This window comes from Blennius ocellaris (genome assembly GCF_963422515.1).
Source record: "Blennius ocellaris genome assembly, chromosome: 10".
In the NCBI taxonomy this organism is placed as follows: Eukaryota; Metazoa; Chordata; class Actinopteri; order Blenniiformes; family Blenniidae; genus Blennius; species Blennius ocellaris.
In genome coordinates, this window is record NC_137659.1 from 23,079,430 (window position 1) to 23,104,992 (window position 25,563).

The window sequence follows — 25,563 nt, forward strand, 5'->3', positions numbered from 1 at the left end:
TAACCAATGCCAGTGGGGGGCGCTCATTGACAAATGTGAGATCCACAATGAATCAGCTCTCTGTGGGCCTTTGACATTGATGTTCTCAGAAAAGTGACTTCACCATCCTCCTCAAAGGCAGGAAAAGAAAGGAAGAGAGCCCTGGAAAGGTAAAGTGTCTCTCCTGTGCTGCTGTTGTCTTAGTTCAGGATAAATCTAATTCTCACAATGACACTCATGCTATGAGTCATCTTATAAAAAGCTGCGGCGACATGGAGGATACAACTTCTCACTCACTCGCTCAGAGTGTGTGGTTCTGTCCCGGCTGGTACTTGGTACTGTGGAGCTAATGATAATTTTGTAACCGTGCCGCCACACGTGTCCAGACACGTCTGCATGTTGACAAAAGGTTGGCCGCATTCAGCTGAAGTGGCCCTCATGTTCACTGGGAGAAATCTTATCTGCGTTCATTCAGGGATCGTTCAGCTTTACCTCCGTCTGCTGTGCCTCCTCTCAATGCAGCTGTTGTGTCTTTAGAGAAACAAGTACTGGTGTTGGCTGTCTGCACGTCTCCAACAACCAACTGGCAACGGCTCCTCGTCCCTTCAGCAGAACTCAGGCTTGGTGATGCATCATTAGCGCTGAAGCTTATCTGCAGAACTTCCTTCAACCTCAGACCCACACAGTTTGTGTCTGTGTGGTCCCAACTGGACCTTCCCCCAGCAGTTCAGCATCTTTCAGTCCCTCCTCAAATTCCTGATCATGGGATTGTTGTAACCGGTGAAAATAGCTCACAATCATTCCAGAGGTGAAAGATGTTTTTAACAGATCTTTGACTAATCATCAGCGGCCCAAAAGTGCTTTGCAGATCTCATGAGAAGTTTTGCCAAACATCAAAACACTAGCAAACAAACATAACCAACAATCACATGGAGTTCTCAGTTTTAATGTTTTACAGTGGGAACACAGCAACCCTACATTTCGCAGTTATGATTGAGTTTCAGCTTTGAGTTTCATTTCCTTTTCATTTTACAATGATACAATCAGTGGTAAATAGCCACTAGAATTGACATCAGTTTGAACTGACGGCTCATCCACATGACGTCTTTAAGACGTCTCCAGGGAGGCGAGAATGAACGTTTCTTTCCTGGACTGAACGTGGACGTCCTGTCTGGACATCATATAAACTTCGAGACCAGACCTCTGGATGACGTGACACAATTAAAATAATTAATAAATAAGACAACACCACCTTGGAGTGAACCCAGACCTCTTTCATGACGGGTTTGACTCCTAACCACTAGACCAGTGCAACCGTCCTGATCGATGTTAGCTAGAGCACACATTTAGTCACAATTTTTCATTCTGGCGTCCTTGAAGACATCTTGAAGATGGAAGGAAATGACGTCTTAAAGGCGTCTTCTGGACTGCTCTTTGCTCAGTGGGTAACATCATGTGTCGCTATAGAAGCTTTGCTTCGACTTCTTCTTAAGGACTTGTATAAAAAATGGAAAACCACCAAAATGACTTTTTTTATGCAATAAATGATAGAAAGTATTTGAAAGAATTGAGCACTATCCTGGAGTTTCTGATATTGACTGGTAGAAGACATGAAGCACCCGACACTGACAGTGGGCCGGACCTTCTGCACTGTGGATTATGGACCTTGTCATTACAGTGAGTGACTCAGTGACGATATGTGCATCCACATAAACGTACTGTGTGTTTCCATGTGTAAGTAGCACATGTCCGGCAGCAGACATCGGTTTAATGGCCCTCCACCTTGACGCCTGAGCTGCTTCATCCACATCAATCCTTCACGCTTTGTCCGTCCCACACAGAGAGAAAGATATTTACACTCACATTAGGACATACGGGCAATTTAGAAACACGTATTTATCCAATCACAACCACAGTATCTTGTTCACTCGCTCATGCAATCACAAAGCTACTCACTAGGTTACACACATTTGGTCTCTCACGCGATTGGTTGTTTCTGCATCAACTGTTTTGCTCAGCAGTTCATGCAAAGAGACGACCGCAAACTTACTCAGTCACTCGTGCAACCAGTAGTTTAAGCAGTCGCTCATACATGCAGACGCTTGTTTACACACTCAGACGCTCATTTACACATGCAGACACTTATTTATGCACTCAGCTGCTCGTTTACACGTTCATTCCCTTGTTTATGCTCTCAGTTGTTTTCACACACAGTCCCTTTTTTACACACTCAGCCATTTGTTTACGCACTCATCTGCTTGTTTACACAATGATTACCTTGTTTACGTCCTCGGAGGCCTGAACTACGATGCAGGATTTACATACTCAGAATATCTCTCTGTTGTCCGGACTGACAAACCCTTATCAACTCTGGAGATCAACCCAGGCTTTTCTGAATCAGGATCAGTGGATATTTACATAAAGTGGGTGGAGTTTGCAGCATCTGACCAATCACACAGCCTGCAGAGCAGCTGACTTTAACCATGGAGTAGCAGGCCGTTATTCTTCTGAACTATGAAGAATTCAAACTCATCATCCAGGCCAAAAGCAACGCTGTTGCTGCAGAAAAATCCAGAAAGGAATACTGGAACAAAATCTGAATGTGTAACTTTGTGAGATTATGAGATTATGCAATATTAATTCATCCGACAATATAACGGAACAGCATCCTGATCATTTACTTTTTTATTGGTCAGTTTCTGTCCTTTCGTTTTGTAGGGCGTTTCCCTTTGACGTGTTTTCACTTGTAACAGGTGAGTTGACAGAGGCGACGTTTGACCTTCTTAAGTTTTGATTTATGAGCTTTAATCTGAGCAAAGAGAAAAACCTGAGGAGAGGAAGATGTCAACTGTGTGTCTGCTGAACGGTGGAAGCGACTGTGAGGAGGGAATAGAAAGGGTGCTGTATTTTGCAGAAGATGTAGCAGTGAGGAAGATGAGGATGAGGATGAGGATCAATCAGCAAGTCAACTGCGTAGAGCAGCAGCTGAGGTGGAGGAAGCCTCCGAGCATCTTTCTGTGTCACTTCTTCTGCAAGTGTAAAGACAAGTGAAAAGTGAAAGTGACAGAGAAGAGGTGGAGAGGTTGTGAGGCAAGTGAAGACAAACGTCATAGTATATATATGTTAGATTTTATTTAATGCTAAATAATAATGATAGGTTTTGTTTGAAGGGGCCTTCCTGGTCACTCAGGGACACAGTACAAACACACATTTTCACATGTACAGAGTAAAACCATTACAAGCAGTACAAGAGGCTGAGCAATTGGCGTCAGATGGAATATGCAGTTTTGAACAGGCGTGTACAAGTTGTGATTTGAAATGGTAGAGTGGATCCATATTTCTTAGATGAGTTCCAGAGCCGGGGAGCAGAGCAGCTGATGGGTGAAGCTACTTTACATTTTGCACCAAAAAAAGTGAATCCTACCATAAAAGTTAAGGTCCTTAAATATTAGCCACCGTTGATGTTACCAAAATGACAAATGACCTAAACCACAGCTGTAACATGCCGTTATTGGCATCAATGATATATGTTACTTTGCAGTTAGTATATCAACAGGGAACACAAGAATAAAAAGCAGTGACTCACTGCTGTGTAGTTCATGCCTTCAGGTTTGAGTTAAATGTCCTAAGAGGAGAGGAGGCCTGGCAGTGGAGGTCTGCAGCCGCTGGGCGTTTTTGGCCTTCTTCTGCACACCAGGTCAAATTGTCTTTGAAAGAAGTTTTACAGATAACATCATGGTCTTTGAAGCACGACCACATAGCTTATAATTGTAACTTGGATATAAGTATGTAGTCACCCTTCATTCCACTCAGCTCTCGTCCTTGTGGTTTGTGGTTTCCAGTGAACACCTGCGTGTCATGAGGTCACAAGAGTCTCAAAGGTTTTTTTCTCTATGATTCATCTCGTGTCAGCTTCATCATATGGAAGAAATGTTGTGATTCAGTCTTCAGGTTATAGGTGTGTGATTTTACAGACGTTAGTAGAGAAACTGATCATTGTGATGAAATCATTAATGTAAAATATTCTACTGCTTCAGCAGTTTTAACATTTTTTAAATGATCTGTCCCATTCACCTGTTCTTGGCCTTGACTTGCACAAAAAGGTCTTCCTTTTACTTCCACTTCAGTGAACCTCTTCGGGGTGATCACACCAGGGGCCTCATTTATAAAACTGTGTGTAGGATTGACGTCAAAATTGGCGTACGCACGAAACACAGAAAGTGCGTACGCACAAAAATATCCTGATTTATAAAACAGTGCGCACGCACGTCCTACGCCGATTTCCCTTTATAAATCACAATCCACTCTAAATGTGGCGCACCTGTGTGCGGGTCAGACCACGCCCATATTGGCCTATAAATATTCAGAGGAACGCCTCTCATGAATATTGATTCATGACTGACAGCATGCCGAAAGCAGAAAGAAAAACCAAGAAACGCAATTTGACCCAGTGTGAGGTGGAAGTTCTGGTCGGGGAGGTGGAGAAGAGGAAGGCGATATTATTTGTGGACACAGTGTTGGGTTAGGGTTAGGGTCAGTGTTGGGTTAGGGTTAGGGCTAGGGTCAGTGTTGGGGTCACCAATGCCAAAAAAGCTCTAGAGTGGCAGCATGTGGCGGATGGTGTCAATGCTGTGGCCTCAGAAGGTCGGAGTGTGGCTGAGGTGAAAAAAAAGTGGTCCGACATCAAAGTAGACACAAAAAAGCGCCTGGCGTCACACAGGCAGAGCGTCTGTTCCACGGTGGGGGGACGGGCCCTCCGGAGCTCACCCCGCTGGAGGAAACACTGGCGGGGGTCATCGGGGAATCCCTCCTGAGTGGAGTGGTGACGGAGGTGGAGGGGGACACCGCCACCTGCCCTTCAGGAGCCCGATGGAGCGCTCCACAATACTATAGATTCTAGGTCCTCTCCTCTGCGCCTTGTGGGTGAGGAAAAGGGGTGAGCAGCCACCGCTTGAGGGTTAGGGTTCTCCACTGTCGCCTGCAAGGTCGGTGAACGGGTTAAACACTCCTACAAAATTGCAAGTCTCAGGATTTCCACATTAATTCTCCGTACCTAGAAGCCACCCATCACGTACAGCCTCCAGTCTGCGCCCAACACTGCTATATGGGCTATATGATATAGGATATTACACTGCATTCATATCAGTGTAAACATAATACTGTTGTCTTACTATTGTCTTAATCATATGTTTCCCGTGTGCACTCCAGGGAGTATGTTTGTTTATTCATTGTAGAAATTAAATTTTTTTACTATCCACTTCTTGCAAATAAACTGTCCATATATGAGAGGTCATCTAACTATTTATTTTACACGATCAGTTTCACACAGTTTCTCCCGTTTCTTTCTTCTGCCATCAGTGGCGCAGTTCCTCCTTCCCCCAGTTATGTGCGTACGCATGGGTCAGAGTTGGTGTGGAGGACCGCACATTTTCCCGTCAAGTTCTCTTTTTATAAATCCCACGGTTTGCGTAGAGAGTGGCGTACACATTCTTTTGTGCGTACGCAACGTTTATAAATGAGGCCCCTGGTCCAGGATGGTTGAGAGCCGGATTCTCTCATATAGCACCTGCTTCTGACCTTACTGCTCCTCTGGATGTATATTAGAAAAATGTCAAGATGCTTAAATGGTAAAAACTGCACAGGGGAGACCGACTCCATCTTATTAAGATGGATTGTGAATGAGACGCTCTTAAGATTTGTGTTGCATAAGGCAACCCTTACAAACTGCAGGGAACTTCCCTTTCAACATCTTTTGTTTTCCGTCTCATCTTTGCAGGTCCGGAGTTCCCGGCCGTCTGAAGGCGGCCCGTGTGCGGGTGTGCTGGGCCTGGTGGAGGAGCAGGACCCTCTGGCTTCAGACATGTCTGATGGAGATGTGCTGCCTCCATCTGTTCCCTTTACCAGGGGCACTAAAGCCAGAGCCAGTCTGCCTGCAGGACGCTCCAGTGGGCAGACCAGAGACCGGCCACTGGGTACGTAGTGGTCTGCAACAAGTCCTTATGGTTGTACAATATGGAAGGTCTGACTTGCTGTAATATCATTTCATTTTCATTTTATTCTTCACAATATCATAGTTTCCAGATACATGTATCTGGATGATAGTTCCATCACGCAGTTCAAGCACTACTCACCTCGACCCGGTCCTTTTCCATCACAATACAGTACCCCCTTGGTGTGGGTGGAGTCATCATCGCAAGGCGTCCCTGGTCGGCCATCAGCTCGGAGACGTCCCAATACACTTTGTTGCGGCTCGCTCCGCCCAGCTGGTCGGCCACCAAACAAAGAAACGTCTGCACCTCATCCACCGGGTGGATTTCTGTGCATCTGTCTCTTTTCTGTTCATCTTGTTGTGATTGGGTTTTGACAATGGTTACCTCTTATGGTTGAGCCGCTCTACTGACTCATATGTGTCCTTACGCTGCGGCCAGCAGTGTCCTGTCGTCTACCATCATAGTTTGGCTCGCCTCAGTTCGCTTGGAACCGTGGTGAAGTAGGTACTAGAAAAGTACCGGGATCAGGTACTAGAAAAGTACCGGTATCAGATACTAGAAAAGTACTGGTATCAGGTACTAGAAAAGTACCTATAACAGGTACTAGAAAAGTACCGGTATCTGGTACTAGCATAATGGAAAAGACCTTCCTGAATACAATTGTCAGGAAACAATGCATGTGGTTTAAAGGCTTCTTATTCTTCCTGGGCTCCAGAATATCTGTATGAGTCCTACAAGACTCTGTGATAGCTGCTTCCTCTTTTCCATCAATAATGACTCACTGACTGAACTCACAACGTGGGGAATTTTACATTGACTCAAACAAAAGTTGAATAGTCTATGTTAAGGCTATTGATTCAATAATATAGTAAAGATTGAACTCGGGCGATGTACGTGGGATTTGTAATGTGACTTCAGATGAATAAATATGGTCAACTTTTGTGCATGTGGCCAATGCAGGCTCCTTTGTGGGTTTGACCTTGACTTCCACATGGCTGCATGCCAAATGCCCACGAGGGCTAAATGCAGCATTTATTTAGTCAATCCATGTGGTACCATCATAGGCTTCCCGATCTGGAAACATTTCCTATTATTGAGCGAACTCCGACCCATAAAGAACCCACATGGGTGAACTATTATGCAGAATTCTTGGTTAGCCCATGAGGGTCCCACGTAGACTGTTCATCTTTAGCTCATGTCCACTTTGTACCCAAGCACCCCACCAGAACACATGTGGGACCACAGTCGCATGTTTGTCCAGATGTTTCTAAAGCAATAGTCTTTCTCTTGTTCCACCAAGTTTAACCACACGCATTCACAACTGTGGTATATTACCTTGGTAATAAATCATGTTTCCATTTAATTTGAAAGAAAAATGTGTAAAAGTGGCTCATTCATATAAATGTGTGATAAACTGAACAGCCTGACTAAATTCACACCTGGTGGCCACGGGAAGAAATCAGTAGCATGAATGCACATAAGTCAAAGGCAGAAGAAATGAAGTAACAGCAAAACACCAGTTACAGTTGGTGTAAATTAGGAGCAGCAAAGTAAGTGAATCATTTGCTTTTTGCTTTACTGAATACTCTCAGTATTCAGGTCCTAGTGCTGACTTTCAGAGCCTTAAACGGTCCGGCCCCACAGGACATCCTGGACCTCTTGAAGCCGTACTCCTCTGGCCGTTCTCTTCGGTCATCTGGCCAGAACCTGCTTGTGGTCCCTAAGACCCATTATAAGACCCGAGGGGACCTGTCTTTTCAGCCTGTTGCCCCTAGACTGTGGAACACTCTGCCCCTGTCTCTGCCCCTGTCTCTGCGCCTGTCTCTGCGCCTGGAAGACTCTGTTATCTCTTTTAAAAAGGACTTGAAAACATGTTTATTTAGGAGCTTTTGGTTGATGGGTTTTTCACTAGTGTCACTTTAATTTTACACACGTATATACATTTTATATTGTTGTTTTTCCCTTTCCTCCTGTACAGCACTTTGTGATATTATCTGTGAAAAACGCTTTATTAATAAATTTTACTTACTTACTTACTCTCGTCACAATAACACAGGGTCACATGATCTAGTCTGTATGTAAGTTATGACGAGCCTCCACTGTGTGTCTGCCGGCTCAGGTGTGCTGTTCCTGCAGTACGGAGAGGAGACCAAGCAGGTGAGGATGCCTGCTGAGCTCAGCAGTGTGGACACTCTGCAGGCTCTGTTCGTCACGGCCTTCCCCCATCAGCTCACCATGAAGATGCTGCAGTCCCCCAACATGGCCATCTACACCAAAGACACCACCCGCAATGTCTACTACAACCTGGAGGACATCCGGTGAGCCGGCAGTTCCGCTGATGTACTCTATTACAAATTGAATTTCTTTTGCTGTACATCTGCAATGTGGTGCTATAAAATAGAATTTTGTGCTCAAACAGTAGATGAAGAACGATGTCAGCTAATTATTATTTTGCCAAGTTGATGACATACAAAACACCAAAAACAAAAGGCCAAATGACTTCATTTGCATATAGCATTTCAGGAATAGGACAAGTCAAAGTACTTTATATTAACAGACATAAACATCTTGAAACAGAATGAATGAGAACAGTTAAAAAAAATATACACAGTAAAGATAAATTAAAATAGAATGAAAACAGACAGAGATATTCAACAATTAGGCATAAAAAACTGTGAAACATAAAATAAAATGTTGCAGCAAACAATGGTCTTCAGTACTCAGTCAGTTTGGTACATATTCAATTAATCAAATGCAGGCCAAAGACTTTTATTCTGAAAGCTCTGAATGTGTGTATGAGTTCAACTTGGGCATTAAAAAGGTCTGCAAATGGTCTGAAAACAATGGAGCTTCAGAGAAAAGACTTTAAGGATAAAAGAAGTCCCTGCATTGGCTGAAAGGTCCGAGGGTGAAAGTTGAATTGGCATAAGTTCCTGTGTATTTTCCCTCCGGTTGTAGAAACATCACGCCGCACTCCTGTCTGAAGGCGTACCACAAAGACCCGGCACACGTCTTCAACCGCCACGCCAGGCCCGCCAACCCCGAGGGACGGGTGAGTCCATCAAACCCTCAGCTTCACAACGACACTTTGAAGTGGGTGTCAGAGCCCACTGACGAACCCTGTCTTTGGTATCGTGTAAAAATAGTTAAGGAGCTCAATTTCTTGTTATTGCAGTCGCATTTATAATATACTGCAAATAGCAAACAATGGAAGTGTTGGGATCCCCCCAATTTTTTTTTTTTAGGTTTTTTAGTTTAGAGAATTGATTTAGGTGTCAAAATGTAACAGTACATACCATACAGTACCACTAGATGTCAATGTATGACAGCAGAAAGCTGCTACAGTACAAGACAAAAACCTCCATTAATATTAGAAAAATGTCTCCAAACAGAAGAAGAAACACAGCAGAATTGGAAAAAAATTAAATAAAACGTGCATCAGAAGACAGAAAGTGGGCAGCACAAAAACTTGTGATTGTCTGAAGAAATGAAAACTAGGAAGGATAATCGTGGGTTAAAAACAGGATGGAGAGGTCTCAGGAATACGTTTAAAGGAGAATTCAAAATATAATCAAATAGAGTCGTCACCTCTGGGCATGGAAAAATAGAGGTGTCTTGTGAAAGTGTTTTTCCTTTTCACTGTGCAGTTTTTTGTTTACTTTTGATAACGATGTTGGTTATGACGCAATGTTTTTGTGTCTGTACGCTGACGATACTGCTCTTCAACATCGGGCTTGTATTGTTGTGTCCTGGCCTTTAAACAATTAATTATTGGAGGAAATGGATGTAACTCAGAGCTCAGTTCAATTTGATTTGATTTGATTTGATTTGATTTGATTTGATTTGATTTGATTTGATTTGATTTGATTTGATTTGATTTGATTTGATTTGGTTCGATACAGTTCAGTTCAGTTCAGTTCAGTTCAATTCTATTCTATTCTATTCTATTCTATTTTATTCTATTCTATTCTGTTCTTTTCTATATGCATTGCACCAGCTACAATACAATCCTTTCAAGGCACTTTTACAGAGAAAAAACAAAAATTCCACTGAATACTTTTTTAATGCCAGAAGGAAACACAAGATTCTACATTTTCTTCCTGCATCGCCCCGTCCGATGTGTCGGATGTGTCGGATGTGTCGGATGTGTCGGAAGTGGAGGATGTGGAGGATGTGGAGGATGTGGAGGATGTGGAGGATGTGGAGGATGTGGAGGATGTGGAGGAAGTGGAGGATGTGGAGGATGTGGAGGATGTGGAGGAAGTGGAGGAAGTGGAGGATGTGGAGGATGTGGAGGATGTGTAGGATGTGGAGGATGTGGAGGATGTGGAGGATGTGTAGGATGTGGAGGATGTGGAGGATGTGGAGGATGTGGAGGATGTGGAGGATGTGGAGGATGTGGAGGAAGTGGAGGATGTGGAGGATGTGGAGGATGTGGAGGATGTGTAGGATGTGTAGGATGTGTAGGATGTGTAGGATGTGGAGGATGTGGAGGAAGTGGAGGATGTGGAGGATGTGTAGGATGTGGAGGATGTGGAGGATGTGTAGGATGTGGAGGAAGTGGAGGATGTGGAGGATGTGTAGGATGTGTAGGATGTGTAGGATGTGGAGGATGTGTAGGATGTGGAGGATGTGGAGGATGTGGAGGATGTGGAGGATGTGGAGGATGTGGAGGATGTGTAGGATGTGGAGGATGTGGAGGATGTGGAGGATGTGGAGGAAGTGGAGGATGTGGAGGATGTGGAGGATGTGGAGGATGTGGAGGAAGTGGAGGATGTGGAGGATGTGGAGGATGTGGAGGATGTGGAGGATGTGGAGGATGTGGAGGATGTGGAGGATGTGTAGGATGTGGAGGATGTGTAGGATGTGGAGGATGTGGAGGATGTGTAGGATGTGGAGGATGTGGAGGATGTGTAGGATGTGGAGGAAGTGGAGGATGTGGAGGATGTGTAGGATGTGTAGGATGTGTAGGATGTGGAGGATGTGTAGGATGTGGAGGATGTGGAGGATGTGGAGGATGTGGAGGATGTGGAGGATGTGGAGGATGTGTAGGATGTGGAGGATGTGGAGGATGTGGAGGATGTGGAGGATGTGGAGGATGTGGAGGATGTGTAGGATGTGTAGGATGTGTAGGATGTGTAGGATGTGGAGGATGTGGAGGAAGTGGAGGATGTGGAGGATGTGGAGGATGTGGAGGATGTGTAGGATGTGTAGGATGTGGAAGATGTGGAGGATGTGGAGGATGTGGAGGATGTGGAGGATGTGGAGGAAGTGTAGAATGTGGAGGATGTGGAGGAAGTGTAGAATGTGGAGGATGTGTAGGATGTGGAGGATGTGGAGGATGTGGAGGATGTGGAGGATGTGGAGGATGTGGAGGATGTGGAGGATGTGGAGGATGTGGAGGATGTGTAGAATGTGGAGGATGTGGAGGAAGTGTAGAATGTGGAGGATGTGGAGGATGTGGAGGATGTGGAGGATGTGGAGGATGTGGAGGAGCAGCCACGTTGAGGCTGTGGGGGACCTGGTGAGGGTGAAGACGGGTCAGGTGGAGACGGCCTGCTGCTGTGGTGCTGCTTCAGGGAGAGAAGGAGAACTCAGACTGTGTCTCAGGACTGATGTTGATCATGTTATGAAGCGATGCATGAGGATTTTCCCTGCATGGCTGCTGGTTGATTCTGGCGTTACTGTGTGTCACCCTGCAAACTGCTGTGTTTGCTCTGCTCTCCAGCCGTCTGACTCTGCCGGGGAGAAATGTGGGGCGACAGGTTCCACAAGGCCGCAGTAAACATGTTGTGTCTCTTAAATGATGCAGTGGCCTCCGGGCCAATCAGCAACACACTTGTCTTTCACTTTTAACCTATTAGTACATGTAGCCTCTGAGCTAATCCCAGTCAAACGATTTCCTCACTCACGGTTGGGATGTGTCAGCGACGCTAAAATCACGATCGTGATCCGAGGTGAGAGGAGGTGGAAGGTTTTGACTCTAATAGATCTTGTCAGTCATGTTTTGGTTTTTTCATCCCACCTCAGGATTTAACCAGCACTAACCACATTTTTCCAGCAGTAGTTCAGTCATGTTCTCTTTGTTGATGGATCTCTAATGAAAGCAGAACACAAACACACAAACTCTGGCCCGCAGGCCTCCACATGTTGCTAATGGGCTCCTGGTGACTATCAAACAATATTTACCTACAATAGACCCTTGTATAAAAAGCATTAAATATACAGTAAGGAGACCAAAACATGAAAGTGAAAAAGAAGTTCATATTTGAACGACAGATTATACATTTGTTTAGAAATTAAAAGTTGAAAAATGTGAGTCTGTTTCACAGCTGTGGACCATAATAATAAAAATCTGCTTCATATGTTTAAGTCCCAACCCCTCAAGCCCTCTATAGACCTGACAATAATATATAACTTGGACTGAGATCATTTAAAGCTTTATAATCCAATAAGGGAAAAACTGAATCGACCTGTGTTGTATAATGTACCGGAGGGGAAACCTCCAAGTTATGTTTTTGGGACTGTTCATGAAAAGCGAAGTACCCATAGAAAACCTACATATACAGTCACCTCAGGAAGAACATATCAACACCACACCTCTACCCCTGTATCACTGTGCAGCCTGTACAATTCAGAGGATTTGTTCTTCGTAACTATTAAAGTTTTTTAACATTCTGTCTTCGTCCAGATCCAACCTGTTCACGCTCACAGAGAATAGATAGATACAATATATTTATGCAACATAGATACAACATAGTTTCCACATAATAAACTTATTCGTTAAACATTTTAGAGTTTAAAGTGTTTAGGGTAGAACGTTTAGACATGAATGATATTGTTCCTTTCATGTGGAAGTTTATCCTTTGAAAACCCGACGTGCTGCTCCGTTCCCATGTTTCCTGTATTATAGAAGAATTATAGCAAAACAAGAACAATCAGTAACTTCTGACGTCCGCCAAAGGTTGACCTGGACTCGGAAAAAGAAAAAGATGTTTCCAGATCACCTCCTAAATTTAATGGAATCTTCCATGGCCTAACATCTTTCTGTGGTGAAAGTTTCCACCATATCCTTGCAGTAGTTTTGACGTAATCTTGCTCACAGAAATACAGACAGAAAAATCAACATACTCCAATGATTTAATTTTGCTGGACGTAATAAAGTGTGTGAGTGTGCGTGTGTGTGTGTGTGTGTGTGTGTGTGTGTGTGTGTGTGTGTGTGTGTGTGTGTGTGTGCGTGTGTGTGTGTGTGTGTGTGTGTGTGTGTGTGTGTGTGTGTGTGTGTGTGTGCGTGCGTGCGTGTGTGTGTGTGTGTGTGTGTGAGGAACATGTAGTCTGCTTCCTGTGTGCAGACGATCAGAGGTCGTCCTCCTCGGCTGCTCACAGGACGACTTTGACAAAAAGCAGGCTTGGTTTTGTCCCGGTCGTCCTGATAACACTGATAACACACTTTAAAATCAGGTCCATTCACCTCTTCTGTTTATAAACGGCTTCAATCACCAGCGTGGGGCTAATTACTGTGATATGAGCTATTTGTGCCGAAGAAGGGAACTGAGACTGAGAGTTGGTTTGAGAGATAAGATGTTGACGGAGGACTTTCTCCTTCCAACCACTGACTGCTCTTTATCTTCACACACATTAATTCTCTGCTTTAGCCGGTGGAATGTCTTCTGTCTCCATGCTCCACAGGTTAAATACTTGAAGACAGATATGTTGAAATGCTTTGACATGAACGTGGATGAAAGTTCAGAAATGATCACGTTTCTTGTTGTTGTTGAACACCCTGGGTGTGTCGGTTCCGCTCCACAGCCTCCCTGAAACGCTTTTGAGTTCAGTTGTGTTAACGGTTATATAACGGCTCCCCGGGTGGGAAGATTCTTTCACGGTGCGATTCCAGTGAAGGAATCTGCGCATGCACATCTCTCCGCCCCTCCCCTCACGTTGAAAATAGTTCCTTTTGGTTAGTGGGCATGTAAACAAACATGGTGGACCCATAGTGGTTTGACTCACGGTCCGTATTCTAGTTTTATCATCCATATCAGTAGTTTTATAGTTGAGACTCTCCCCTGATAGCAGCTATACGGATGTCGGGGGCTCTCCATTTTCTTTACATTGACAGCGTATTGTTCTCTGCACACACATCTGTGTAGTTTCATTACAAAATCAAGCAACAGCGCCCTCCCGTGGCCCGGCAGACTAACTCCATCGCTGTCTCTGTATCCGCTGCTGCAGTGGAAACACTCTTTTTTTAATGGATTCGGTGTTGTCGTGTGTGTGTGTGTGTGTGTGTGTGTGTGTGTGTGTGTGTGTGTGTGTGTGTGTGTGTGTGTGTGTGTGTGTGTGTGTGTGTGTGTGTGTGTGTGTGTGTGTGTGTGTGTGTGTGTGTGTGTGTGTGTGTGTGTGTGCGTGTCCTGAGTGCAGTGAGGTTTGACTGACAGGCCGCTCTGCCTGTGGAGCTGGTTGAGACGTTACACTGCAGGCCGTGTTTCGCGCAGCTTCATGTGTTGTGACATGTCGGCTCTCTGCAGGTTCAGAGATCAACGCCCTTCTAGAATAAAGACACGAGACTTTGATTGTCACTCACTCACTCACACACACACAGACTGCTGTGCACGTCTCGTCTGCACGGCTGCGGGAATACTGACTGTGTTCATGCACAGGTGAGTGAAGAGGAGCACACACACTCCGCACACACCCCACACACACACACACAGCTGTGTGTTTTTCTGCAGGTTCCATGTGAGGAGCAGTGAAGTCCGCCTGGTGGAAATCAGCTTTATTTTGAAAAGCTGATGCACTGAGAGGTTGTCTTCTGAAATGGAGAGAAGGCAGCGTTCGCTGTTCATTGTTTTGAGTTTTTGTTTCACTTCAGCCAATAATCAACTTCACGTATTGGAATAATAGTCTAATGTGTATCTGCTTGCACTTATCATCTCAATAAGGTGTGTGTGTGAACACACACTCTCTCCTGCAGGCTTGGTTCCCTGGGCGTTGGTCTCTTCACGTCTGTTATTGACGCACCACATGGTTGTTGTTGTTGTTGTGAGCTTTCAGCTTCAGAGTCAATGATGCTTGACTTGAGGTTGACTGAAAGGAAGAGTCCAGAACTCCCTGCAGGTCTGAAGCTCATCATGACGCTGCTCCTCCTGCTCCAGTCACACTGTTTCAGTCCAGCCAGCTGAGGCTGCAGGAGGGGCTGAGGAAATGATGTCAATAGGAATAAAAAAAGGTTTATTCTTCTAAATTATTGTGTAAATTGATGGTCTATTGCTGATTGTGACATTCTGCTGAGTGTGTTTAGAACCAGAGGTTGAAGAAGCATGATGCTCGCTGGTAGAGATGAGAGGAGAATTATGAAACGTTTCTGTTGCTCAAGGACATCCTCACATGTTTGGGATCAAACTGGGAATTGAACCACCAACCTCCAGAGTTGTCCAAGCCTTTTTTTGGAAATATGACCACCTTTACTATCTTCTTTTATTTTTTTACTCACGGTCACTAAACACATGATTAAAACATTGTGCTAAATATATCTCATATATAAGTGCTGTTTTGTTCACTTTTTGTGGAAATTGTTGCAAAATGTTATTGAACTTTCTAGTGTGACCCTCAACTTAAGTATCGAATATAAATTCACGTTTCATCACCGCAGAATTAAACCTGATACACGTGACAGGAGGTCACTTTTCATTCTTTATGTCCATTTAAACCCAACCTGAGGCCTTTTGTAAATTAATATCACATTATAGGCAGAACAGTGTTTAACAAGAAAACAGCATTTCACAGAAATACAATATGACATTTTGCAGTATATATGGCAAAGTAATTGTTTTTAGTCGGTTTTATGTTTTTTCCTGTGTTTATTTCTACTGTTTTAGTTAAGTCACAAATACAAGTAAAATAAAAGCTCTGTAATTCTTCAACAAGATCCAAATTTACTTCATTGAATGACCTATGAAGGGTTAAGTTTCTGGTATTTACTGTTTTTCAGTCTCTGGCTGATTTTGACAGAACGAGTCTCTGAGAACAAACATGAAAATGTCCTCCAGCTCTTCAAGAGCCGTAACAAAGTTTACGTCTTCAGTTCTTCACAGAACTATAAATCAGACATCAGTATGAAACACGTCTGTCACATTAGTGTGTAAAAGACACAATTATCTTTACATTTGTTTCGTAAGAGTGCGTGAGAAAATAAACTGTACTGCTACAAAATTAACACTTATGTAATTTTCTCATCATTGAATTTATTCCATTCTTCAACTTCAGCCATTGTTGCAATAGGAAGCTGTTGATATTTGATGTGTGTAACGCTGCTGTCAGCACGATTCATGGTAATGGAGATAAACCGAGTTAATGAGGAGTGAACGAGGAGTAAACACAGAGTGAACGAGCAGTAAACACTGAGTGAAAACTGAGTGAACGAAGAGTAAACACTGAGTGAACGAGGAGTTAACACAGTGAACGAGTAGTGAATGAAGAGTGAACGAGGAGTAAACACTGAGTGAACGAGGAGTGAATGAAGAGTGAACGAGGAGTAAACACTGAGTGAACGAGGAGTAAACACTGAGTGAAACACTGAGTGAGTGAGTGAGTGAGTGAGTGAGTGAGTGAGTGAAGAGTGAATGACTCAACGAGGAGTGAACGAGGAGTGAGTGAAGAGTGAAGGAGGAGTGAATGAAGAATGAACAACGACTAAACAAGGAGTGAAGGAGGAGTGAATGAAGAGTGAACGAGGAGTGAATGAGGAGTGAGTGAAGAGTGAAGGAGGAGTAAATGAAGAGTGAGTGAAGAGTGAAGGAGGAGTAAATGAAGAGTGAAGGAGGAGTAAATGAAGAGTGAATGAGGAGTAAATGAGGAGTGAGTGAAGAGTGAAGGAGGAGTAAATGAAGAGTGAATGAGGAGTAAATGAGGAGTGAATGAAGAGTGAATGAAGAGTAAATGAGGAGTGAGTGAAGAGTGAAGGAGGAGTGAGTGAAGAGTGAAGGAGGAGTGAATGAAGAGTGAATGAGGAGTGAATGAGGAGTGAGTGAAGGAGTGAGTGAGGAGTGAAGGAGCGGTTGACTGGCGTGTTTGAGGATCTGCAGCTTCTTGTGTTTGTTGACTGAAGGAATGAACGATGTTTTCTGAGGCTTTGATTCATGTCGTGTTCCGACAGGCCACAATATTCCTCCACTCATCACCATGACTCATGTGCTTCAATGTTTTGAGGATTAATTTGTATTCCTGTGTGACGACAGTGACATTTGGCTTTAATGTTTGAATTCAACTGAAAAGAAAAACAAGACTTTTCAACGTATCGTGAGGTGTTTTGTCTTCATTGGTTCTGTTTTGACATTTTGTGGAACTGATTTGATGGAGGAGCATTGTAATTCTGATGTGGTTGATTAGAGCCACACACACACACACACACACACACACACACACACACACACACACACACACACACACACACACACACACACACACACACACACTAAGTAGCAGGCTCGTTCAGATGAACAGCGTCAGTATTTCTATCAGTGAAATATCTGACAATACTACGGAACCTTATTGTGTGACTCATAAAGTGAAGGAGCAGATTTCAGAAGTTCATGCTGAGCAGTTTGAATATTTGAGGATGTGGAACAAACGAGAAGTTTGCCGTCGAGCCTCGCAGCGTCGTTGCTTCCAGTTTATGCACAAAACGTCAAAATACAAGTGATTCGAACGAGGCAAAGAAAAAAACTTCCACATTTACCATCCGAGGTAAATACGTTTAATAAAGCTAACATTTACACACAAAATCATAGAAAAATACTAAAAGTTGAAGTAAAGTGTGTTAATCTAGTGTCTTATTGTGGCTGTTTAACAGTTTATATTCTTAAAATGAAAGACAAAAGACTTGTTTCCTGAAAATAAGAGCATTATTCCATACGTCTGCCTTCATTTGTACAGTCGTGCTTGAAAATGATCAGATTGTTTGGTTGTATTTTTTGGATTTAGCAAATATTACTTCTGTCATTTAATTCCAGAGAATCGTAGCTGATTGATGAAGAGATTATTACCGATAATAAATCATTTAGTTTGACGCACCTGTCAAGTGGGATTAAACTCGATCGTCCTTTCCAGTAATTTCACGGCGGCGTGACACTCAAATGAAAAGGATTAATGGTTTCTGGCCACATTAACTGTAGAAGAACGAGACAAGAACAGACATGGCGACACGATGAGAGACGGGATCGAAGACGCAGAGTTCAGACTGAGACGTTTGGCTGTTATGGAACACGTGACAGTTTAAACAGTTACATTCTGTTTTATCCAGAAGTCAATCTACTGACTCTGATGTAAACACAAAGTATAAATGAGGATCCATTATGAAACGCTCCTCGTCTGTGTGGGCTTTTTTTTGTTTTTTTAAATCATATTCTAAATTATTACATTTATTTATATTATATTTATTATAATTAAAGTGATAAGCTAAGCACTGAAGTAAAATCCTGTTATTTGTTTCATTCATCAGTCCACAAATAAAACCTGTTTCTGTGAAAGTTCCTCATAAAGTGGTTTGGTAGTGAGACGGGGTGTTTGTGGGGATTTGGGTTTGGAGCCTGACTTCCTCTCTGGATGCATGAGACGTGACAGCGACTTGGATTTTAATGTTTCATTAAATGTTTTGTCAAAACAGAGGACGATTCCCCTCGAGGGAAAAATCCTATCCTGAACTGACTTTATACCAGTTCCTCAAACATCGCAACCTTTTTAAAGCGCAATTTAATGCTCCAGCAGTGTGATTATGTAACTTAGTGTTTATTGTCCCAGTCAGTCAGGCTCTTGGATTTCTGATGTTAATGATTCACATCAGCACCAACAACAATAATCCTGGTCTTTATAAATGTAATAAATCGAATAACTGGCCGATATTGGAATAAAATATTAGAAATATAATCAATCATATTGAGAAACTAGTATGTATTCCCTGTGGATTAATTTAACATTTATGAATTCCACTGTATCTATTTTTAACAAGCAAACTGCCCAAATACTGCAAGATAATACATGGCAGAAACAAAATGTCATCATGTTGGTTTGGCTACTTCAAATGTAATGACGCCGATAATGTAATAATGTCAATAGCGTGCCGTGATGCTTGTTCCATTATTGTAAAATCATTTTGACCATAATCTAATAAGATATCATTAAAGAACTGCAGCTATATTGTGAAAACACATAAATAGGTCTGCAGTTCATGTAAATAAAAGTTTGTTTGTGGTATTGTTTTTTATCTGATCATAGTTATAGTAAATACAATAGTCCTGCCTTCACTGAAGAGTCATACTCTGCAGCTCCCTCAATTATGGTTTTATTATTTATGTTTTGTTTTTGTTTTTCCGGTATTATATTACATTTTGGTCCTTATTGGTGACTACATTATTGCATTTAAAATGCCCCAAATTATCACATTACTGGCTATCATTACATTTTATTTTCCTGCTCTATGACTATTGGCTGCAGTTAATTAAAGTGTTTTTAATGCTAATAATGTGCAGACCTTTTTAAAACATTAAACAGAAGGTTATTAAGGTGACAACAAGGATTTTTATGACATTATTAGCTTTGGTACATTTTATAAGGGCTGAACTAATTGCTTTACTAGTTGTTACAAGATGAAAAGGTGAATGACACATTACAAGTTGAAACTGGAGAACCGAGAAAAAAATAAATAAAAAAAAAAGGTTCCTTGAGGAAAAAGAGGGACTGAAGCTTCTTCAGTCGAGCTCCACAGAGGCTCCACCCTGTGGGTGGAGGGTGGGGGCGGGGGTGAGTGCAGCAGGGGGGTGAGTGGAGGGGGGGGGGGGGGGGGTCCTGCAGGTTGGTGTAGGGTGGGGGGGGTGATCCTGCAGGGACCCTGGGCCAGAGAACTGTTACGGTCTCTCATGTAAACACTTAGGTCAGGGGTGTCCAACATGAGGCCCGGGGGCCAGAATCGGCCCACCAGAGGATCTGATCCGGCCGCCATGGGATTTGTTTTTTTTTAAGTATAAATATGAAAACTGACAGAGGCTGATCTGAAAACACCAGATTGGCCAAAATGACATTGAAAACCGCCCTTGGTCAGAATTTGACTCCCGACATTAATGCATCTGTGGAGGTCACATGATACAACGCCTTTCACAATAAAACAACAAGTCCAATTTATGTGAAATGATACTTTAGACACGTAAACTCAAAAAAATGTTTCCAGATGATGACAAATTTTTTAATCCTGAATAAAAATACAATATGCAGATATAGGTGATTGGGGTTTTTTTTTTTGTGTGTGTGTTTTTTTGGCAAATATAATAATATCTGATTAACTTTAATGTGTACATTTCAGAATAGACTGGCAAATTCTTGCAGTTACAAAAGGATCAAAAGAAGGAAAGACTTTGACGTTTGTCCATATCTGCAGTTTAACATGTTCTGTCCCTCCAGAGGTCAGATCAGGTTGATGTGGTTCCTCAGCTGAAATCAGTTTGACGCCCCTGATCTAGAGGAACCAGTTCTCTGTCGATCCTCTGGCTCCATGACGGCGTGTTTCCCACAGTTCATTGCTCCTCACCTCCTCCTCCTGAGCCTCCTCCTCCTGCGCCTCTTCCTCCTGCACCTCCTCCTCCTACGCCTCATGTCCCATGCAGTCACATGTGTGTGGGATGTAGCTGGTGACCCAGTGTTTCCTCTCTGCAGATCTCCAAGGAGGTGTTGTACGGCAGCCACAGTCCCGTCCACAGCCTGACCTCGTCCAGCCGGCTGCACGGCCTGCAGGGCTCCATGTCGCCCCCCATGGTGCGCTCCATGCCCTCCTCGCCCTCCAGGGTGGCGTACGCCGCAGGGGGGGGAGTGCGAGGGCGGGGGCCGGCCCTGGCGGAGCCTCCAGGAGCCTCCACGTTACCCAGAGAGACCTCGACAGGCCCGGGGCGGACCGGAGGACTCTGCAGCAGCAGCAGCGCCATCCTGCAGAGGAGGGACGTCAAACCTGGTGGGACACACACACTCACTCACACACACACGCACGCACACACACACACACACACACACACACACACACACACACACACGCACACACACACACACACACACACACACACACACACACACACACGCATCTTTTACATCTTTTAGGACTTTTAGCACTCAAATTTTTTTTACCTTGTTTTCTTTGTTTTTCATTATTGTTCTTTCTTTTCCCCATTTTCTTTTATTTCCACTTTTGTCTTTTTATTCCTTTTTGAATTTTTATTTTTTTTCCCTTTTTTGTTTTCTTCCAAGAAAATATTGGCTGTTTTGAATGATTTTGTGGTTTATTTATTTATTTTATTTTATGTGTTTCTTTAGTTTTTTCCTTATTTAGTCGTTTTCAACCTGGAGATTAGGCCACTTTAAAAAAAAAAATGCATTTGCATTATATTTTCTAAAAGCTTCATGTAGCCGCTCTGGAAGAGCTGATGAGCCACACGGCTCCGTAGGAGATGATGAGACACATTCCTCCAGAGTTGCTGATGAGACACATGCTCCAGAGTTGCTGATGAGCCACATGGCTCCAGAGTTGCTGATGAGCCACTTGGCTCCAGAGTTGCTGATGAGCCACATGGCTCCAGAGTTGCTGATGAGCAACATGGCTCCAGAGTTGCTGATGAGCCACATGGCTCCAGAGTTGCTGATGAGCAACATGGCTCCAGAGTTGCTGATGAGACACATGGCTCCAGAGGAGCTGATGAGACACATGGCTCTAGAGTTGCTGATGAGACACATGGCTCCAGAGTTGCTGATGAGCCACATTTCTCCAGAGTTGATGATGAGACACATGGCTCCAGAGTTGCTGATGAGAAACATGGCTCCAGATGAGCTGATGAGTCACATGGCTCCAGAGTTGCTGATGAGCCACATGGCTCCAGAGTTGCTGATGAGCAACATGGCTCCAGATGAGCTGATGAGCCACATTGCTCCAGATGAGCTGATGAGCCACATGGCTCCAGAGTTGCTGATGAGCCACATGGCTCCAGAGGAACTGATTGACCAGAACTGGGTTGGATGATAGAAGGAGAGAAGAGGATTGTGGGGGTTCAAACCCAGGTTCAGCCCGAGGGGCCAGACTCTCCACTCTATTCAGCAGACGGTCAGATCTGAGCCACTTGTGCCTGAACAGAAAGAAAAGAGGGAATCAATGTAATATACTCTTTCACCCCAGTGGGATAAAACTAAGTATCTGTGGACTATGGAAGGAAAACATCATCATCTTCTGCACTGAAGCATTAGAAGATCTTTCACAATAACAACTTGGCGGGACGCTAAACCCCTGACTTTACCAGGAATCTGCAGCAGAGGCTTTTATCAGACCATGAGACGACCAAGAGGATGAAAAGAGGAACACAAAGAAGAATGAAAGTGTGACAAACTAATGTGCGTCTGGGACTTTGATCTTCTCCTCCTGATAATGAATGTTCCAACTGCTTTGATTTGGACTGAGAGTGAGGGAGTGACGCTGCTGCAGGCGGAGAAGGATGGAGGACAGCAGGACGGGGGACAGTAGGACAGAGGACAGCAGGACAGAGGACAGCAGGATGGGGACAGCAGGATGGGGACAGCAGGATGGGGGACAGCAGGATAGAGGACAGCAGGACGGGGACAGCAGGATGGGGGACAGCAGGATAGAGGACAGCAGGACGGTGACAGCAGGGTGGGGGACAGCAGGGTGGGGGACAGCAGGACGGGGACAGCAGGATAGAGGACAGCAGGACGGGGGTCGGAAGCGTGGGGGAAAGCAGGATGGTAACAGCAGGACGGGGGACAGCAGGACGGGGGACAGCAGGATAGAGGACAGCAGGATGGGGACAGCAGGGTGGGGGACAGCAGGATAGAGGACAGCAGGATGGGGACAGCAGGGTGGGGGACAGCAGGATGGGGACAGCAGGATAGAGGACAGCAGGACGGGGGACAGCAGGGTGGGGGACAGCAGGACGGGGACAGCAGGACGGGGACAGCAGGATAGAGGACAGCAGGATGGGGGACAGCAGGATAGAGGACAGCAGGACGGGGGACAGCAGGACAGAGGACAGCAGGACGGGGACAGCAGGACGAGCTCTGGAGGGAAGGCGGGGACTGGAGGCTGCCACGAGCTTAAAGTACAAAACCAAACGAAGAGTTTTCAGATGATTTCCTCTGCAGACCTGAGTCACTGCTGGTCGTTACCATGAGTTACAACAGGAACCTGGTGAAGCTGTGAAACATCCAATACTGTCATGTTTTCATGTTTTTCACTGTTATTGTCACAATTCGTGCTCATTACAAAATTTGCAGTTATTACATTATTGGTGAGCTATTATGGTATTGGCACATTATTATCTTATTGGCGTGTTATTTTATTATTTTATTATTTATAATTATATATTTTCAATAACAAAAACATTGAAATACAATCTTAAGAGCAAGTTTAAATGAAATCTTAGTTATTTCACATCTCTGCTGGTCAATGTTGGTGGTTTAATGTGAAGCTTCACGGAAACTCGGGATCGTGTGTTTTGTTTTAAACACTGACTTTTCAGTATTTCAGTACCTCCTTCAAGTCTTTACTGACTTTCATGGCAAAACCAACCAACACATTCTACAGCTGAAGGGAATAAAAGTGTTTAAAACAAGGATCCACAAGCACATGGAGTTCCACATCCCAACTCTAATCTGGTGACTGAAACTTAACATCATTACATTTAAAACTGCCAAATAAACAAGACAACAGACAACAATTCAAATATCCATGTGAAATCCACAAATCAGGAGAGACATTTTGTTTTCTTTTTTTTTAAATTTGTATTTATGAAGTACAAGACTCAGACATAAAGTGCATTTTATTCAATAGCATTTCTTGAACTCAATAAAATGCACCCTCCCCCGCTATACAGGATCCTCTCATACAATTTAGGTATATTATAAATTAGTAAATAGAATTACATACATGTTAGGTTTGACAAAAAAGAAAAAAATATATAAATGAATGTATATGGACATACTCTTATATAAGCATACCAACATAGTTAGAATTGTAAATGTAGGTAGAGACCTATAGCTGTGAAGTTATTAAATGTACAAAGTAAATATCCTTATCATCAAATCAGATTTGTTATGCTGGAGGTAAAGAGGTTTTTGTGCCCCCCCCCCCCCCCCCCCCCCCCCGGTTAATGTTTACGTTGTTTGTGTTCCAGATGAAGACCTGGGCGGCAGTAAGAGCATGGCCCTGGTGGTGCGCGGTGACGGAGCACACTACCCAGACTCCTGCTGCTCCTCCCTGCTGGATGGGGCGGGGGGCCGCCTCAGCATGGCCTCCTCCCAGTGCAGCGGGCCCCCCTCCCTCACCGGGGACGTGATGGACGCCGGCGCCACGGGGATCCCGGGGGGGCTGCAGCAGTACCGCGCCTCCGTCAAACCTCTGCTGGGCTACGGGGAGAGCCAGACCGGCTCCCTCCACAGGTACACACACACACACACACACACACACACACACACACACACACACACACACACACACACACACACACACACACACACACACACACACACACACACTAAGTAGCAGGCTCGTTCAGATGAACAGCGTCAGTATTTCTATCAGTGAAATATCTCACAATACTACGGAACCTTATTGTGTGACTCATAAAGTGAAGGAGCAGATTTCAGAAGTTCATGCTGAGAAGTTTGAATATTTGAGGATGTGGAACAAACGAGAAGTTTGCCGTCGAGCCTCGCAGCGTCGTTGCTTCCAGTTTATGCACAAAACGTCAAAATACAAGTGATTCGAACGAGGCAAAGAAAAAAACTTCCACATTTACCATCCGAGGTAAATACGTTTAATAAAGCTAACATTTACACACAAAATCATAGAAAAATACTAAAAGTTGAAGTAAAGTGTGTTAATCTAGTGTCTTATTGTGGCTGTTTAACGGTTTATATTCTTAAAATGAAAGACAAAAGACTTGTTTCCTGAAAATAAGAGCATTATTCCATACGTCTGCCTTCATTTGTACAGTCGTGCTTGAAAATGATCAGATTGTTTGGTTGTATTTTTTGGATTTAGCAAATATTACTTCTGTCATTTAATTCCAGAGAATCGTAGCTGATTGATGAACAGATTATTACCGATAATAAATCATTTAGTTTGACGCACCTGTCAAGTGGGATTAAACTCGATCGTCCTTTCCAGTAATTTCACGGCGGCGTGACACTCAAATGAAAAGGATTAATGGTTTCTGGCCACATTAACTGTAGAAGAACGAGACAAGAACAGACATGGCGACACGATGAGAGACGGGATCGAAGACGCAGAGTTCAGACTGAGACGTTTGGCTGTTATGGAACACGTGACAGTTTAAACAGTTACATTCTGTTTTATCCAGAAGTCAATCTACTGACTCTGATGTAAACACAAAGTATAAATGAGGATCCATTATGAAACGCTCCTCGTCTGTGTGGGCTTTTTGTGTGGGAGCCGGTCTGAGCCAGACCGGCTCCCTCCACAGGTACACACACACACACACACACACACACACACACACACACACACACACACACACACACACACACACACAGG

General features: G+C 43.8%; 1 protein-coding gene across 1 annotated transcript in view; it reads left to right on the top strand.

Annotated features, from left to right (window-relative positions):
• Nucleotides 1-25,563, top strand: part of LOC308135568 (uncharacterized protein) — a gene marked incomplete at its 5' end in the record, with an annotated part of 73,376 nt that overhangs the window by 15,207 nt on the left and 32,606 nt on the right. The window contains 5 exon segments of the mRNA XM_080503619.1: nt 5,756-5,951; nt 8,089-8,287; nt 8,928-9,021; nt 20,673-20,964; nt 24,182-24,446. Coding sequence (XP_080359745.1) covers nt 5,756-5,951; nt 8,089-8,287; nt 8,928-9,021; nt 20,673-20,964; nt 24,182-24,446 — 1,046 coding nt within the window.